The sequence below is a fragment of the Stigmatopora nigra genome, chromosome 18 (assembly GCF_051989575.1).
Source record: "Stigmatopora nigra isolate UIUO_SnigA chromosome 18, RoL_Snig_1.1, whole genome shotgun sequence".
NCBI classification, from domain to species: Eukaryota; Metazoa; Chordata; class Actinopteri; order Syngnathiformes; family Syngnathidae; genus Stigmatopora; species Stigmatopora nigra.
The window spans coordinates 7747105-7766358 of NC_135525.1; the positions used below are offsets into that span (position 1 = coordinate 7747105).

Below are 19254 nucleotides of genomic sequence, written 5' to 3' on the forward strand. Positions count from 1 at the left end.
TCAATGCACAATGGGGTAAATCCACTTTCTAGCAGCATTTAATGATTAAATGCAAATACTGGAGCTTTTCAGACATTACAACCGGGCCAGGGGGGTCATTTTCCCGGGAAAAGACAGCGATTATATTTTTAAATACTTTTAAGTATATGCTTATGCACTTAGGATATGTATATTTTTGTGTTTATCATTCATTTACCACAATATTGATGACGTCCACAAAAAGTAAGGAAGTAACTTAAACCTTTTGATAAGCATATTCATTTCCTTTACTTTATGTTGCAAACAATAGAAAGGAGTTAAAAATAGTTTGCTTTTCTGGAATTTATATTTCCTTGAAATCACGTAATTTAAGAAATAAGTTTATAATCACAGAAATAAAGAATCAGTCATTTTATTATATATAATACCCTGTCACCCTAAGTTGATAACATTTGAATGTTTGTTTGTGAAGAAAAATGTAGCTTTTCAGTTTTTGCTGATAGTGCATGACAGCTTCCTCATATGTGATCTTATATGTGCAAGAACAATAGCAGGAAACTGAGTACAATTTCAAGTGTGGACATGGAAAAGGAAGAGATAAAAGAGACACTAAAATTCACGTGTGGTCCGAAAAAATCCTGGGTGTGGGCAACCTGGTATCTATAAAAGGCCTGAAAATACATGTGAGCAAAATCAGGTATTTAAGCATGTGTATTAGATCACACTGAAAGAAAGCCTCAATATCTCGACAAAATGAAAGGTTCCACTGGGTATACCACACCACACCCATTGCATGATGGGATAGACTCCAGGTTGCTGCAATCCTGCCTAGGAACAGGGCTAATGGACAACAGATGGTCTTTCAATGAGATACATTTGTCAGTAAAAAGTGTGTTTCATATCAACAAATATGGACTAGTACCTAAAAACAATTCCCGTCACAATTTAGAGCATTTTTAAAGAAATATTTGTGTATTATCAAGTTGTTTTACCCATCAAAAAATATATATACTGATTACTTTATTGCTTTTGGTATAACTGGCTTACATGAATTTCAAATCATGAATTTTGAATGAATAAACGTACTTATGAAGAGCGTGGGAGATGCCCGGCAAAGTGGGTCCACATCAGGACATCCGGGATGCCAGATTTGGTACACAAATGCACTATACAGACACAGAATACGTACACCAATGAGAAAGCACCAGAGAGTTGCGTCTATATGAAACACTTCTTTTGTTTCTCAGTTGGTTGTGGCCACTTTCATTCAGGAGTTGTTTGGTGGTCCATTGTTGTCTATTGAATATTTTCTCTGGTCATTTTAGGAACTGTAGGAGGACACAATTGTTGTATTGTGAAGACACTTTGGCTAGACCTTTTACTGAGTGAAAGGATAAAGGATAATCAGTATGACTTGTCAAGTGTTGAGGAGGACAAACCATCGTGCTGTCTCACGAACCCTCCACTATAAACACTGTAAAACTACTAAGACATTTGTATATCTACAAAAGTAATGACTTGGCCACTACCTGACTTTGGTGTACGTCACAGACGGCATTGTAAAGTGTTCCTTTCCTCTTTCCTGTCTTTCATCGGGGAGCTATTGTTACTTTCTTGGCTTTTAGGAAAACAGTGTCAAGTAGACCATTTTATTTAATGACGTATCTTGTTGCCCTTTGACATATTTTTGGCGGAAAAGGTTAGAGGATGGCTTTACATGAGACTTTCTTATGGGTATTTTTCAGTAGGGGTGATAGTAGTTGACATTTGCACTTGTTTTATGGAATATAGTAGTACTATGCATCCTGAGCAAAGGTTACAGGCCTTGCAACATCCTGTCCTGTGCTGCCATCTCTTGGAAAAACTAGATCATGGATGCATTTTTGGAAAGTACTTCAGTATTCAAAAGATAAATTTACTCATTGCCTGCCATTATACAGTCTATTTAATCTGGGACATTTGGCAGCAAAAAATTGTCATGACAGGAGGAGTAAACAAATTATTTTATTTTTAAATCCAACAAAAAACACAAAAATCCCAGATAAAGGAAAGCCATCTGCATGTGAATCAATACTGTTATATAAATACAGCATTCTTGGAATAATTATTTAATAAAGACGCATATTAACAAACAATAAACAATCATAGGGCTACAAATGTCACATGATATATTCCTTAATTTCTATTTTCGTTTGTATTATACAGCATTTTTTTCTGTGTGAGTGCTTCATAAAATTGTAGCTTCATCTTGGGCCCAGTTTTATGGTGGACTTGGGAAACGATAGGTTCCTCCTTCCGTGGTGCTGCTTCGTTTTCACATTTTGTTTTGGTGCTTTTTTCAAGTAAAAATTATGCTGCATGGAGTAAAAAAAATTTGTCAGTACATTGAACAAACTTTGCAAACATTAAAATACACAAAAATTCAGATTTATATACTTCAAAGTTAAATACAACTGAACTGTACTTCACGCATGTTATGAACCGAAGTAAAATTTTGAGATTACTAGCGTACCACCAGAGGGAGACCATATACCTCTACTAGACTTGTAAAACATGAAAACAGGAAAAACATACATACCAGTGTGGCTTCAGCTGGTCCCACTGTAACAGTGCTGGAGGAGAGAGTGTAACCAGGGGCCGAGGCCGTCACCGTGTACGTGCCAGGCAACAAGAGTCGGAAATAGTCACCGTGAACCCCTAGGGAGACCATAAACAAACTTTTAACTCATTGCTAGCCATTGACTGCCATAGACATCCAATCCATTTGTACTAAAAGGTCTAAAGTGGATGTATGTCGCCGTCAATGGCTATTTCATGCAGTTGTAGTAAATACTATTTTTAGACCACTCACCACTGGTCACATCATGGTTGACCCCTGACACTGAGATTTCAGCATTCTTGATAGGATTGTTGTTATCATCCAACACCATGCCTTTTATCCCATGATGCACCTGTAATGGAAAATACCTGCAGTTTAGTATATTTTTCTTTTAACTGGCACTCCATCTACCATAAAACATTGCCTAAATCAGCACTCTAAGGGTCGTAGAACAGTCTTTAATTTAACTCTCTTTAATTTTGTAAACAAATGCTGTATTTTTGTTCAGTATAGTGTGTATAAATAGTACAAAAGGAGCTGGTCTGACCCTTCCATCATGGCTTTTGAAACTTTATAGTGTTGTACTGTATACTTTTCTAAAGTGGTCCATGCCCTTTTACTCCTTCTCATTGGCACAATGCTAAAAGTTAAGAGCTGTATCAGAAATTTTAGAACTGCAAAGAGGGTGAGATTACATTCTGTTGGCCTAAAATACAAGAAACAAACCTCTTCCACAAATGAAACCAGTGCCTCTCGGTTTCCAAGCCATTCTCGGGGCAGAGAAGATTCAGGTGGAAACTTGTCGCAGCTTAGTTCAAGTGTGATTTCAAAACAGTTGGTGTGTAAGTAATTGAAGTCTTGCATGCCTGCAACACAAAACGACTCAACGGCTTGAAACATTTTAACATGGCAACGTTTTCTCATTCAGTTTGGGAAAACTACATCTATTGTAAAACTATAAGTAAAATGTACAAGTGGCCTAGAATTGAGATATTCAAAAAAACATAACTCCTAATAAATATGAACTCCATAACGTCACATTCCAGACAAGGAATGACAGCAAACAAAGTTGGTATTTGGTGTTTTTTGCACTCATGAATAAGTTGAGTTTAATACACGCGTCACTGATTTGATGAATGTGGAGGCCTGCAGGCATTTTTGTGCACGTTTAAAGCTGTAAATGTTCTACCAGTTTCACAGAAAAGAACTCAGCCAACAAGGATGAGGGCATTAGGTTTACTGGCAATGTTGAAGTTTGTTCAAAAAGTCAATTTAATTGACTGAACCTTGGAAATGTTCAGTATTTCTACTTTGGATGGAAAAGTGAATCCATTTGAATAGATTTTAAGGAGTGAATAAATTGGAAGGAAGGCTGCATACCTTGTAAAGTGCAGTTATTTTTGCATATGGTTATTATTTATAACCGAAATTGAAGTTCAAGAATGTTAAAGTTTGTCTCTTTGGACATGTTACATTTTATTAGATTGTTACTTGGCAGAATACGTATTACTTGATCATTTCTACTTTATGGAATGACAGAAAAATGTATTTGCAGACTTTTTAGTACTTAGAGTGCTACCTTTTCTCAATTTTTTAACTTATTGGCTGCCACTAACGCTGATAGGCATCCATTCCAAATATCATTGAGGTTCCACCCAATGTAAATGCATTGATTGTCTTTTGCTGCCTTGGTTAATCAAATATTAACTTGGATTATTTTTTACCTTTAGACAGCGAGTACCAGCTGGCCCCATTGGTGATGCCCTCGTCAAAATAGTCACCACAATTCCAGCCCTTGTGCATCCAGCTGTGTGCGTACGAGTAAGCCTTCGCCAACTGACATTGCACACAAACACACATGCATTTTGGCTCATTGGGATTTTGACAATGGTATATGTTTTTGAAGGGCCACAGTTGAGTGTTGTGCTTACATTCCGGAAGATTTTGTCGTCTGCAGTAGCGGCATAGGTGGTCCTCCCTCGAATTCGGGCGTCCCGCGATTTGTCGAAGGGGTAGTTGGCCACCACGGCTCCGCCGTGGAGGTTGGCGGAGAGAACAAAGTTGTGGCTTTGCATCCATTTTATGACTGCAAGGGTCTCTGGTTCCACCTGAGGATTGGATTAAGTGATTATTTTTTAACTTATTTGACAAACTTAACTTTAATATTATGAATGATTCTAATGACATATATATTTCTATTATTATTTATCTATTATATGTAATAGATTTCTAAAGTAATGCCATTTTAATGACAAAAATGCATGATATTGAGAAACTACAAACACCTACAGGCCATTTTGGAGCATTTACACAGGTTGTTGATTTTTTTTTTTTAATTCCATGTCACTTGTTTATTTATAGATAATTTCCAGGTCAATTCCTGATAACTTTGGGGTACTTACTGATGATGATGGGGGATACTTTTAGGGCCAATTCCAATTTGCGGCACTAAATAAAGCTAAAAAGAAATTTCCATCATAATATTTAAATGAGTGCCCTATAGTTAATCTTATAAAAAAATCCACTGGTACAACCAACTATTTTCTATGCTTTCACACTTCCCACCATCTATCAAACGAGTAGTAATATCCCTACTGGTGTGAGGTATGCCAGCAATAAACACCAGTGTCCGATTTGACAAAGCTCAGGTCTACGGCAGCCTTGAAGCTGGCGGTAGCAATCTGGCAGCTATTTATTATGGGTGGAACTTTGTTTAGCTTGGAAGCTAAATTCGTCACTACTGTGAAGGCCTACATATGGACACAAGGGCAGCTGTACCACGATGGGTGTTTCATTTTGGTTAAAACAACGGGGAGCCACGTGACCCTCTGCGAGCTTCCGTTTATAACAGGGCAAATAGCAAAGAATTTTTATGAGCAAAGGTCATTTTTAAAATGGGCTGGTACAATCATAATATCTCAAGTTTTCTTCCCCGGGGTTGAATGTCTGAACAAAGGGTGTGTTAACCTTTTTGATAATTCAATACAATGCCCACCCATGACTTGAGTCGGTCTTCCTGTGTGTGTGTTTGACCTGTTGTTCCCAGTTGTCGGGTAGCGGCAGATGGTGGTTCCGTCCGTTAGTTCTCTCGTAGTAATACATGAGGGCGTTCAGATCCGGGAAGTTCCGATTCAGGTCGATTTCCCGCACGTTGCCTCGACCGACTAGGTAGCCATTGAACTCTGGTCCCTATTGAGACAAAAAGGTCATTGGAGATGAATAGATTTGATTAACTATGGCCTTTTTGCCTAGATATATGCAAAATAATGGGACATAACATAATAAACTTAGCTTACCTGTCTGGCCGCAACCTCATAGCCATCAGGGTTCATTGACGGCATGATGTGGATGCGCGTATCATAGATCAGCCTCATTATCCGTTGGTTTCCAGCTTGGAATTCCTCACACAGAAACTGGGAAAACTTGATGAGTAGCTCACGGCCCAGCACCTCATTGCCATGCATGTTGCCCACATACTTGAACTCGGGTTCCACTATAGAAAAAAAAACATCACAATTGACCACACAGTTTCCAGAAGTAAATACATATGGAAAATAACATTGATTATGGAAAATCTACAATACCCACGCCTAAATCAAAGAGTTCAAGTACATTGAGCCTAACAAGCCTGCACAGGTTACTCCCTTGCACAGGTCCTGCACCCCCAACCCACCCCACACCCCATGTGGCCACCTTGCAATAGGACAAGCACACATCCTTCTATTATACTAAAGGAAGGCAATGCAGTCAAATGCAAGATAAGCCTCTGAAAAAATAGACTTGCGGATAGGCTGGCCAAAGTAAATGGTGTTAGTATTTCCCTCAGTACTGACCAAAATAAACTTGGTGGTTTAATTTTTATAAGAGAAAGTACCTTAAATAACTCAAAAGTGACTTGAAATGGAACACAGATGTTTTTCACTTTCTTTTTTTTTCCGCCTTAAATGTGCCGATTTGGTTTCAGGAGTGTCACATGTGGCCCGTAAACAACTTGCTGGTAGCCAAATCCAACATTCTTCTATTCTTTTTTTGTCTTTTTACCAGGAAAAACCAATGTACTCCCCTGTCTTTTACTAAAATAAAGGACAGTGGCATGCAAGTTAAAATATCCATGTGTTTTTCTAGTCAGTTATACTAAAACATATCATGTTTTGCCATGACAACATTGACATATGTACTTGACCCTGTTCAAGTTTTGTATGTTTATGATGTAAACAAAACGAGATAATGATAAATCATTTGAAATATCCCAATTTAAGTGACCTATGACCTTTACAACTTACCTCAGTCAAAGTTAAATGTGAGTCACACTTGTCACCAGTTAAAATGCCTTTAGCTTTGCAGCTGTTGCAGTAGAATGTCCGATGAATTAAAAAGATTTGTCATTTTGAATCATTAAAATGTCAGAATTTCAGGATCTATAGTGTATATATAAAATGCATTAAAAAAATAAGCATTTTGAATGCAGTAAAAAATAATCTAAATACACTACTTTGGAAATAATGAAGTGCACTAAAATTAAGTTAAATGGGAGTCTGCATACTTTTGAAACTATTTAAAATGCTTCCAAAATTAAAGTTCTGCTCTTCTAGTTTGGTAGTAAAATCAGGTGCTGCTTTTTAACTTTTATATAATTATTTAATATAAAGATCCTCAGAGATGTATAGACTTATCATATCCACTCCTTATAAAACTGTTTGTTGTAGTAAAAAACAACACCAAAGTAATAAAGAATGTTAATTTCATGTGGGAAATAGTCATAATTTCCAAAATCATTAAAAAAAATCCAATAATACAACAAACAGTAACTGAAATAATTTAACTTGCCAATTGTCAACACTATGAAAAAATACAAGGTGACCCATTTTGGCCCTTGACTCAATTTGGTCACCCCATTTGCCTTAAAGCCACACATCCACCGTTCCCGCAACGGTGCGTGGTGTTACTCACACGCCTCGTGGATGCCCGGGTTGTCGCTGAACTCCAGCACGTAGAGGTGTCGCGCCTCTACGCTGCGGCCCACGCTGTAGATGCGCGTGATATAGGGACACTGGTTGTGGACGGCAAACAAAGCTCTCACCATGTCCTCGTAACGGTGATGGCTGAACTCCGAGCCGGCCGCCAGGAACCCCGCCAGAAGCGCGGGGATCCAGGGAAGCAGAAAAGCCCCCCCCTTACAGTGCATGATGGCTGGAGTGTAAAGCGAAGGAAGGCTGCTCTTTTTTTTTTGGTTGCCTCTAACGCATGCACACAGTCAACATAAAATGACTGGGGCTCCTCTTTAATCCTTCGCCGTGCCCCCACCCACGCCGAGAAGAACAAGTAAGGACGGCCCCCACTTGCTCCTTTGTCTCACTCTCCTCCTCCAACAGCTGCTTCTCCCGTTTTCCCCGTGGTTCCTTGTCAAGTACATGTTACTAGCCCTAACGTTACATGGAATTCTTCAAGGCCCACCTTCCGCTTCCCCCTCCGCACTTGTTGGGGTCTCGGCAAACATGCAATTTTCATTTGGGGTCCCCCTCCCCTCTCTTTTGTCCCCCTTTGCTCCCTTCCTGGGAAAAAGAGGCTTGTTTCCAAGGCGCTGCTCCCTCCCCGGCTTCTAGTCATCCATTCATTAACTCAGAAGTCAATACACGGCTTCTTTTTGTGTGGCATGCGTACGTGAGTGTTAATCGGAGTTCTGGAGCAATTTTTTTTGTCAAGTTTCTTGCAAATGCACTCAAAAAACGAGCCATGCATGTCTTTTAAGTAGACTGAATGTGGCAGTTAAAGTCCTGAAAGACGTGCAATCATGCCAAGACTGCACCCCCTCAGCCTCAAAACACACACACAGTGGACACAGTGTTCAAGCAATGCTGTCCATCAAACCTGCTTGAAGAGGAGGAGGAGGGAAGAAGGGGAAATCTTTCCTCACCGGGAACTGTTTGTGGAAGTTTAAAATGCGAGAGAGATGGAAGGAAATGTGCAACCTGGCAATGGTTTTCTACAAGGACAATTGATTGAGCAATGGCAAGGTCAACAGACATAAATACAGCAAAGGGAAGAAGACTTTCAGTGCCAAAATAGAAAGAATGTAGTAAGAAGTTGTCTTTTGACATGAAAATAAACAGATGAAAATGTTCCACTTGTATGAGGAGTCTCATTTTACAAAGAATAATTTGGAAAATTTGTTCCAAAGGACTTTTACCAGAAATATTTTCCACCAAAGTCGTAAGAAGTGAAATACACATACCTACTATATATACATAAGTTATCGTTTCAATTTAGCTAAACCTGCCTAAATTATATCAATGTTTACAAACTCTACGTATACATAAGGCTGTTGTCTGGCTTGGCGTTAGGCTTCATACAGTTCCCAGTTCCAAAAGCAACCCTGAAACATACCACGAGTTCAGATAAATCCTCACTAATGCTTTCCCACTCAAATATTTTAGCTCAAGTCAAAACAGAAATGTACTGATAAATGAATCTCTCCTTGAGTGTTGACCTGAGGTCAGTTGGACCAGGCAATTTCTATCTTGTATTTCATCAGAATAATCAGCAAATATTTCAAAATACTCCCATAAGTAGTATACGTTGCCACAGAAAATAAAATTAGAAAAAGCTCCAAACCCACCTGTAACATATAAAATAAATGTGCATACATTATGCCATTGACACCAATAGGTTTGAAGAAAGGCCGATTTGCTGCCACTCTCCCTGTTCTAATGAATTGGACATCTTCAAGCGATACTCATTTTAATTCATGGCAGAAAGAAAACAAAAAATTGCACGTTTTTCATTCTCAACAGCACTAATAGTTATTTTTTTTAAAGCAATGTAGTATGTATATATAACAGGATCAATGTAGTACAATGTAAAACAAAAAGTCTTTAGTTCTTCACTTGTGACATCTAGTGGTTGGAAGATTAGACTACAACAACAGTAAATTGTTGCAGTTTTAACTGGTTGTGATTGCTCTTAACATCCAGTAAAGGGCAGTGTCCTCTTCAACAACCCTAACAGTCTTTCAAGGGGAATTCAATGCCCACCCCCAATATACTTCATAGTGAGAGTTAGGGGAGGCTTTAAGCCATTTGGACTACAAAACCTGAGAGGAGGACAAGTTGATGTTTTTTGGGGGGCACTCGGATGAGTATTGGCAGGGTGCACGCATGCAGGCAGAAGGATGGACGCGGTTTGGATTTGCTTTTGGATCTTATTGGGAATAAAAGAAACATATGGTAGGCTGCAGTTTGGTTTTGATTTTTGATTGGTTTTGACTTTTATAAGAAAAACAGCTTATGCTGGCTCTTGTGCAAGAGAAACTAGTTACTATTCTAAAACATTATGAATTGGCATTGCTTCATTTGTGGTTTCCTAGAGTATTTACTAGTAATTATTGTATATTTGTTTGCCTATATAGTGATGGTAACTCTTGGTGTATTATGAATATGTAAAAGTGGTATAGTATAATGGATAGATGGATATTAGTATTGCAATACTATAAAAAGTGTATCAAAATTCTAATTAAAAAAGGATGCAAACTTGCATTTAAAATTGACATATTCATACTGTACAACCTTATCACTTTATTACATAAATATTTAAAAGCCCATTGCAAAGAAATTATGTTCCTGTGTAACGATCAATCAAGGCATTATTAAAAAAAGTGTCTATAATATCTGCCCTTTTTTGAATAATAATAGAATAATTGGGTTTGTCATATCTTCATGATATTTTAGGATCAAATGTCTGTACCTCTAGGGGTGCAGGCACATGTAAGCAGTGCCTGGCCGTGCACCCCAGCTGCGCATGGTGCGTCCAAGCGGTGGGTGGCTTCAAATACAGTTATAATAGTCTGATTGGAATTGTAAATGCTGATAAACTTTGACTGATCTGCTAGGAATTTGGTCACGGTGAGGCTAGCTCGTCCCGCTGTGACCGGAAAGCCAACTTGCTGGCCTCGGGGTGCGCTCCTTCGGCCGTGGAGTCCCCAAATAGCCGAATGCAGGTGATAGAAGACCGACCCCTTACTAAAAAGGCAGCGGGGGCCACGCAGGATGTGACTCAGATCAAACCCCAGAAACTCCACATTACTCTCAGGCCTGGTGAGATATCAGGGTTGTTTTGGTTTATGAGCTTTGTTGCATTAGTGATATGCATTTGTTTCCATTTTCCAAGATGATGCCAAGCGATTTACAGTAAAAGTGCGCCAGGTGGAAGACTACCCGGTGGACCTCTACTACCTGATGGACCTTTCCTACTCCATGAATGACGATTTATACCGCTTAAGGACACTGGGAAAAGGCCTGGCCGAGGCTATGAACCGCACCACCAGCAACCTGCGCATGGGTTTTGGAGCCTTTGTGGATAAACCAATTTCCCCTTACATGTACATCTCTCCCAAGGAGGCTGTCAAGAACCCTTGTTACAGGTACAGGGAGTAAATATTTATGTTTACTGATTTATGTTATTAAGGACACACTTAGGGCTTACATAAAAGTTTAAAATTGCTGTGAAATACTATATTAACTGACTTTAAAACTACATTTTGCACAGAATGGCAGAAATGGCTTAATAATAACATTAGATCTTTATTAGTATTGGCCTTGCTCACAAAAAAATGTCCAAAAAGGAGATGTCAAACCCAAAATGAGTTTCCAATCTTTAGTTACGAGCAAGTGCAGCACTTAAAATCTATCAAATGGTAAAAAAAACAGTTAGAAATTCATGTATAAATGTCAAATTAGGGCAGTAATTTTATTTTTTAACCATTTTATGCCACTTTAAAGGAGTGTCAACGCACTAGATGTGAGCTTGGGGTGAATTTTTATCTTCAGGATGGTCTCTCAGCCAATACCAAATCACAAATAGGCTTCACTTTGTATACTATTTGTCACATTTTCATTTGGCGCTTCAGTGGAATTCTTATTTGACGGACAGCATAAACACCACCTGCCGACCCCAGTTTGGCTACAAGCACGTTCTGTCGCTGACAGATAAAGTCAGCCGCTTCACAGAGGAAGTCAGAAAGCAGATGGTATCCAGGAACCGGGACGCTCCTGAAGGGGGCTTTGATGCTATCCTCCAGGCGGCTGTTTGTAAGGTGGCTAGATCACTCTCCATTTTATTTTCTTATCCTACCTGTTTGACTCCCACATTCTCATAAAATGTCTTCTACTAGGAGCAGATTGGCTGGCGTCCTGGGGCATCCCACCTCCTGATTTTTACCTCTGATGCCAAGACCCACATGGCTTTAGACGGTCGTCTTGCTGGACTCGTGCAACCCAATGATGGACGTTGTCACCTCAACTCAGCCAATATGTACAGCAAGTCTACCATCATGGTTAGCGAGCATCGTGTTTAAAAAAAATGGATGAACGGTGCTAAATAAGGCTAATATTCCCATTTTTTCGTTTCACCAGGATTACCCATCCCTTGCTCTCATCACGGAGAAGATGTCAGAGAACAACATTAACCTTATTTTTGCTGTCACCAACCCTGTGGTTTCCCTGTACCAGGTCAGCACTTTATGACTACAATGTGAACGCGCCAAACTTTTTGTGGTTGTGAAATATTAAGCAATTATAGGCAAATTTATGGATGGAAAACCAGTTAAGTCACAAATGGCTCAAATCGTCCAGTTGTTTTGCTTTTATTTCTTCACAAAAATGTTTATCAGTATTATTGTTCTCAAATTGTATTACTAAATGTTCTAAAATCAAGAAGTGTAGTAGTCCTTGACACATATGCAAAGTGAAAAGAATCCCTGCTCTGACCGGTCTGTTATTACTTAATCCTGAACATGAAGCGCGTTCTTCCAAACCTCATTGGCTTCAAAAAGACATTTTTTGAACGCCGCACGAGGGATGGAAATTATCAAATTTATCACCCGTTCAAAGTGTTCTGACTCAGCAAGTTTGAGTTAAAGACAAAGTGAAAGGACTTTAGAGTATAGCATTCTGCAAAATAATATGGTACATATGCAGTGAATGCCTGAATTTCAGCACCATTGACAGCAATAAGACATTCAATCCATTTTGGACTGGAAATTCCATTTTTGTTGTACTTAAAGTCATTAGATTCTTGCATACTTATGCACAATCTGTTTGTCCTCCCTTGTTATTTTTTGTAGAACTACAGCGAGCTGATTCCCGGCACCACGGTGGGAACACTGTCCAACGACTCTGGCAATGTTATTCAACTCATTTTAAAGGCTTATGCTGTAAGTGTTACTTGTTCGCACAGGAAAGACATATTTCGCACAGGAAACACATTTGTGGCTGGAGGATTGCAATACTTTGTCGAATTGTACTGGACTAAGCAATGTAATGATTCATAGAGACATCTAGTCAAATTCTTTGATAGAACATCATAACATTGTGTATGTCAGAGTCTGCGGTGACTTTTAGGGGGGTCTTTTGTACATTCCCTGTTAAAGAATTTGCTGTATATGTGCTTCAGAAAATCCGTTCCAAAGTAGAGCTGGAGCTCCTGGACGTCCCGGAGGAACTGTCCCTCTCCTTTAATGCCACGTGTTTGAATGGAGAAGTCATCCCGGGCCTCAAATCCTGCTCTGGACTCAAGATAGGAGACACAGTGAGTTCAAGGCATTATTAAAACACAACTGTATCCATCTAACATCTGTTGACATATATGGAATTCTCTGCAGTCTAATAGTATTCCAGACCACAGACATGTTGGCTGTCTTCACAATCATTCCATAGTCAATATATTATAGTGCTCTAGCAAGTATGTTTACCATTTTCAATGTGTATTGCTCATCCCCTATATCGAAGAGTAAAATCCAGTGGAGGAATGGCTCAGAGTTGATCAGAATTTGTCGTTATTTTTAGGGGAAAAAAAGCACATGATATGTAAGCCACCGTAAAATGACAATTTGAGAATATATAGTCATCTATATAAAAAAATCTGGATGATGATTACACAGCTGAGATTGAGTTTCCAATCTCTGGTATTTTAAAATACTAGTATAAAACTTCCAATGTCAGTTAGTTCCTTTGTTTTAAAATGTGTTCTTTGTTTCTTCCTGTTTTCCCCCCTATTTAAATTTGGCTTCTTCTCCTTCCCCAAACACCTCATATGACATTTGTTGGCCTGCACACATCTCTTTCTCTTAGCCTCAATTTCTCCTTATATGGTCGTCCCCCCACACGCCGTCGCTGCCCGCTTTTGGACCAGTACCAGATTTCGATGTAATCCCAAATGAATGATTACGAAAGTGCATCTGGAACCCTTCCTAATGTTACTTCCTGATAACATCAGGCTGTCTCAGTGCCTTTGACAGGGCTTGATATACAACCCATGGGAAATAGATTGACCTTCAAGCACTGTCAATAGTAGCCATGGAATAAAAAACTCTCCCTTATATTTCTTCCAATCCTTGCCAGGTGTCTTTCAGCGTAGAGGCCCGAGCTCGAGCCTGCCCTAAACAAAAGAAGAAGAAAACCTTCATTATCAAACCAGTGGGTTTCAAGGACTCTCTTTCCATCACGGTCAGCATTGAGTGTGACTGCAAATGCCAGAACAAAGCTCAAGCCAACAGCTCCAAATGTCACCATGGAAACGGCACCTTCCAGTGTGGCATTTGTGCCTGCCACCCGGGACGGCTGGGCCCGCACTGCGAGTGCGCCGAGGGTGACTACAGCCCGTCCGAGCAGGACCAATGCACGGTGTCCGGCGCGTCTGCCGTCTGCAGCGGGCGCGGCGATTGCGTTTGCGGCCAATGTGTGTGCCACAGCAACGACTTTGGTAAAGTGTGGGGAAAGCTGTGCGAGTGCGATGACTTCAATTGCCTTCGCTATAAAGGAGAACTCTGCTCTGGTATGTACGTACTTTTTTACAATGATCATATGTACATTTTTCATTCCCTTCAGTTTTCAGATTTGGGTTTCCGCCAATTGCTGTCATTTAGATATTCTCAGGTTTCCAGCCAAGTTTAAGACCCCAGTATATAGATAACTGTAATGTGAAAAGACCCTAAATTTAGTTTAAGTCATCCTTTTTTGTGATTTATGCCCCTGATTCTCATAGTCTGTCCACCCATGTCTGTTAAAAAAGCCATACTAAACAATTGTAGCTATATTTGGTTTTTTTGTGCTGCCAAAGGATGATAATGAGGGTGCTTAAAAAGAAAAGTCTAAATTCTACCTTACCAAATCAGGTTTTTTAAAATTTCCTTGTCTTGGAAACTCCACTCACGCATGCGTCTCAAAAGTATGAGTTGGCAGTCATTATTACCGCATATACTGACTTAGTACAGACCTCATCTGGGAAAAATTACAAGCAAAAACACTTCTCCGCTAAACTAGAGACATGGGCTTCATTCACAATAAACACTTGCTGCCTTGGGAGTGTGATGACAATTTCTGGTCCAAAAAAATAGTTCTAAAATTTTAAACGTTAATTTTAAAGGCAAATGAAGAAAAGTAGAGTCTGTTTCAGCCAGTGAGAACTATGACATCATTCTCATGCTTGAGTAAGTCAAGTGGGGATTTTTTTGGGGGGTGTTTGATGGATGTTCATTACAATAAATGGTTTGTTATAAGATGCTATCATTAAATTTCATTGTTCTTGTTTGCAATGTATTCCAATAGAAAAAAACTATTGAATAGTGTCAATAGGATCTCTAGTTGTTTCCTGTAAAGTAATAGTTTAAACAAGTCTGCCACAAAGTATGGTCCCTATCACTTTAATTCTGAAGTCATTTAAAACATACAACACATCAAAATAAAAGTCTCCTTTCCCCTTCTATATCACTTTGCATCTTAACGTTGTAATAGTATGTTTAGCTTTGATCCCCAAGGTCTACAGATGAACATTGTATTCTCCAGTAGACAGACTAACATAAAAATACCTTTGTGTTTAGTCATGGGTCCAGAGTAGGGTAATGGCGCTAAAAATGAAGCCATGTTTGGGCTTAAAAAAGGGGGCAGAACAGAGGTTTGGTGGAAATGTTCCTGCCTTAAATGTCTGAAGGACTATTTTCACAAATACCTTTGTGGTGGTGTGGTGATTATTGCAAATCATTTGATTGTGGTGACTGAAGCCTCAATGTTTTCCATGCCATTGTCTAGTAGACAGATGGGAAAAAGATGACAGAAATAAAATCTGACCAGACACCACAGGGGGATGTTTTTGTAAACTTGTGGAACATGAAAAGGAAAATAACATTCCCATTGTGGCCTTTACTTATTATAGAAACCATGAGGAGTACTGACATGATGTGGCTTCTTTGTCACAATTTCCCAAGTGTCATAACTTATTTGAACTTGGAGGGCTGAAAGTAGTGGATTAATAAATAGTTATTAATTCATAATTTTGTTGTACAGGCCACGGCGAGTGCAACTGCGGCTTCTGCCAGTGCGATCCCGATTGGCAGGGAGAAAACTGCAACTGCTCCACAAGAACTGACACCTGTATGTCACACCTGGGCTTGCTGTGCAGTGGGCGGGGCCAGTGCCTGTGTGGCACCTGTGAGTGCACCCAGCCTGGAGCATATGGGGCCACCTGTGACAAGTGCCCCACCTGTCCTGATGCGTGCACCATGAAAAAGTACTAAAGAATATACTATAATTTCTGTAAATCCACTTTGGGAATTTACTAATTGTGTGTTTATGTGTATGGTTTAATGGCAGGGAATGTGTGGAGTGTAAACATTTCAAGAGAGGAAAGCAGTTTGAGGACAACACGTGCGCTCGCATATGTAAGGATGAGATTGAGCTTATGGAGGAATTAGGTGAGACATCTTGTCATTAAAAAAAGGTAGTATAATGTATTAGTAAGCGTAACAAGTGACATTTAAATGTGTTCCCTAGTTCTTCATGACAAGAATGCGGTCAACTGCACCTACAAGGATGAGAACGACTGTGTGCAGCATTTCCAATACTATGAAGATGCAAGTGGAAAGTCCATATTGTATGTTGTCAAGGATGCAGGTAATAATTGCATTTATTGAAAAATTGCTTCATGGAGAAATGGCTATGGAGAAATATCATAGGCTACATTTGTAGCTAGGGCATATGTTTCTTTTTTTTGTGAACTATAATCAGTCAAGTATTGTTTTATAGTTTATATAAATATACCAAAATTATAAAAGCAACCATTTATAATAAAATATGGAATATAAAACATAATACAGCCTAGCCCTAACATTTTTGACAATACATTTTAATATAAAATAGATTTCATCCAGTTCAACTGATGAATGCCAGCCTATCAGTTAAACTTGTTTGGACATATATTGTCGTCGATGGCAACGAGTTGAAATGAGGCTCCAGTACAGACCCTGATGAGGAAAAAGCTAAATAGGAAATTAATGGGTAGACAAGTCGATGATTTACTTATTTAGAAATTGTTTTGTTAATAAGATGATGAAGCGTCCCACATTCTAGGCTACTGTACATGTTTGTCATCTGCTTTTTGGGTGGTGGTATAACGGGAAAGGGGCAGTCTTTATGGGCCCCCATAGCCTAGAGAGAAAGTCTGTCTTCGGGTCGTTTGCCTCTAATAAATGCGTGCGTCTAATTTGCACTCCACGTTTGAAACAGGGAAGTACGCCAACGTTTACCTTGAGGACTTTTGCCCCCTGCTGAGGCAAAGTGGGTTGTAAAACATCTCAGACTAGGTTCTGTGGGAGCTGCTGACTCCACATTAAAAGTGTTAAGCAAGCAAAATGAAGCGCAAAGCAGACATGAAAGTTAGGGCTCTAGTTTGAGTTACTTTAACACTATAAAATGTTTAATCAGATTTGAAATAAAGATGTTTTGTGCAGAAAAAGGGGTAAAACAAGAGACAGGAAACAAGCAAAAATAAAAGTACAGGAAGCCGAGCTTTGATGCCACTTGTAAAAGCTGGCCTCTGCCTCAGGGTTTTAGAGTACTTTACATATAAGTGTTAATATGGAGACGAGAAGCAAAACAAAAGCATCAATCTTCTTCCTCAGCCTTTCGCTGTACAATGTGTCAATTTTAAGCACAAATAATCATTGGATATCTTCTTTAGACTGTCCTGAAGGACCGGACGTTTTGGTGGTGCTGCTTTCTGTGGCGGGGGCCATCTTATTCCTGGGTTTGGCCACACTGCTCATCTGGAAGCTGCTGATCACTATTCATGACAGGCGGGAGTTTGCGAAATTTGAGGAAGAGCGAGCACGAGCAAAATGGGACACGGTGAGTCAAATATTCAGATATTTAATTGCAGGGTACACTTCAACGTCCACAGATAGTGGAAATAATGCTTGACAGTGAGGCGGTGATTGTAATTTCCGTCGACAGTAGTGCAAAGGCAAAAAAAGTGCCAGCGGTGAAAAGGGGTTCTTATGGGGCCACACACACATGCTGTATCTGGGTGTCTTTTTATTATTTGCCTGGCCTGCTGTTAATTCCAAGACTACAAAAGGCAGCTAGCGGAAGGCTTGGCTTTAAATGAACCAACCTTGCGTGCCTTTTCATGGTAATAAGCTTCGGTGTGGCTCCTGCTCAACCACAACAATTCATTTCAAAATGCTCCTTTTTTTTCAAAGTTAAAATGAAAACCACACTCATTAGCTAAAGATTTTCCTACCTTTGGTGGGGACTTAACCTGACAATCAATATACAGTATTAAATATGTGTTTTTCACCAATAGGGGCACAACCCTCTTTACAAAGGGGCCACATCCACCTTCACAAACATCACATACAGAGGAAAAGACTGACGATGGCTGGAAAAACTTCCTCTGACTTCCACTGTGGGAAGGTACAGACTCATGTGCAGGTGTCTACTGTCACAAAGCAATTAATATGAAGAATTATTGTTATTTTGTAAATATGTATAAATGACTAGAAGGCTCTTGATTAGAAATTTGTCTCAAAATGACACTGTGGCTTTAATAAATGTTGTTTTCTGTGACTGGATAGTTCCTGATTTATATGAGAAATCCGAAAAAATACTGTATAATAGTAATTCCCACTCAAACATACATACAAATTTTACATTACACTCTACTGCCAATTCCTGGACATAGAATGCAACTGCAATATTGTTGGGTATACGAGTTCCACCCATTCATTTCTGGGGAAAATGTAATTTCATTATGCATTGATGTTTTTACATTTAGTTTGTTCTAGTTTTTCCCATACAATGATGAACATCATTACAATTTTAATTTGAGCTGCAATTATCCATGCATATTTATGGGAAGCCCACATTACAAAGGAGGTGCTGAAGGACAGCGACACTTTTTGGGTGTGTGTTAATTGACCACAAGAAAAACAGGATGAAGGCACACATTCCGATCATACCAGTCCACAGACAAAAGTTTAGGATTCATTCATTTTCCGTACTGCTTATCAGCACAGGGGTGCGGGGGGTGCTGGAGCCCCACCCACAAGGCCACAGGTGATTACAGGTGACCCCACTTACCCATACCAATGTCATTACTTGAAGTTGATCTATAGAAACAGTTTAAAAAGCACGTGTAAAGATATTAATTTAAGCTGTTTGTGTAATCGAGTCATGCAAATTTATGTATTTATTTTAATGTTAAAAAAGTGAATAAAGTCACAATAAAAAAACTGCCATCTCTGTGTTTACTGTACATTAATGGTTGTTATATGATGGAGGGATGAGGATGTCAAAGATCTTAAAACAAAGCAACAAACTTAACTTATTGAGTGTAATATTTTAAAAGAT

At 39.3% G+C, this 19254-nt stretch overlaps 2 protein-coding genes across 3 annotated transcripts; one reads left to right on the forward strand and one right to left on the reverse strand.

The window, feature by feature from the left end:
* Positions 1-1962: 1962 nt before the first annotated feature.
* On the reverse strand, positions 1963-8006 carry cpn1 (carboxypeptidase N, polypeptide 1). The gene is made up of 9 exons (XM_077739734.1): positions 7529-8006; positions 5875-6071; positions 5612-5767; positions 4510-4686; positions 4303-4414; positions 3305-3444; positions 2831-2930; positions 2558-2676; positions 1963-2333 (listed from the first exon to the last, which is right to left on the reverse strand). The coding sequence occupies exons 1-9, from the start codon at positions 7761-7763 to the stop codon at positions 2223-2225; spliced, it is 1347 nt and encodes a 448-aa protein (XP_077595860.1). The 5' UTR covers positions 7764-8006; the 3' UTR covers positions 1963-2222.
* A 1661-nt stretch (positions 8007-9667) lies between these two features.
* itgb3b (integrin beta 3b) lies at positions 9668-19041 on the forward strand. 2 transcript variants are annotated; one of them, XM_077738691.1, is made up of 15 exons: positions 9668-9801; positions 10303-10388; positions 10464-10668; positions 10742-10994; positions 11504-11666; positions 11745-11906; positions 11986-12081; positions 12696-12785; positions 13025-13159; positions 13972-14404; positions 15913-16135; positions 16219-16319; positions 16399-16518; positions 17585-17751; positions 18209-19041. In XM_077738691.1, exons 1-15 carry the CDS (start codon positions 9747-9749, stop codon positions 18275-18277), a joined length of 2358 nt encoding a protein of 785 aa, XP_077594817.1. In that variant the 5' UTR covers positions 9668-9746; the 3' UTR covers positions 18278-19041. The 2 variants fall into 2 exon arrangements, with proteins under 2 accessions (XP_077594817.1, XP_077594818.1); XM_077738692.1 differs by having other exon boundaries at positions 11751-11906.
* The last annotated feature ends 213 nt before the right edge of the window (positions 19042-19254 follow it).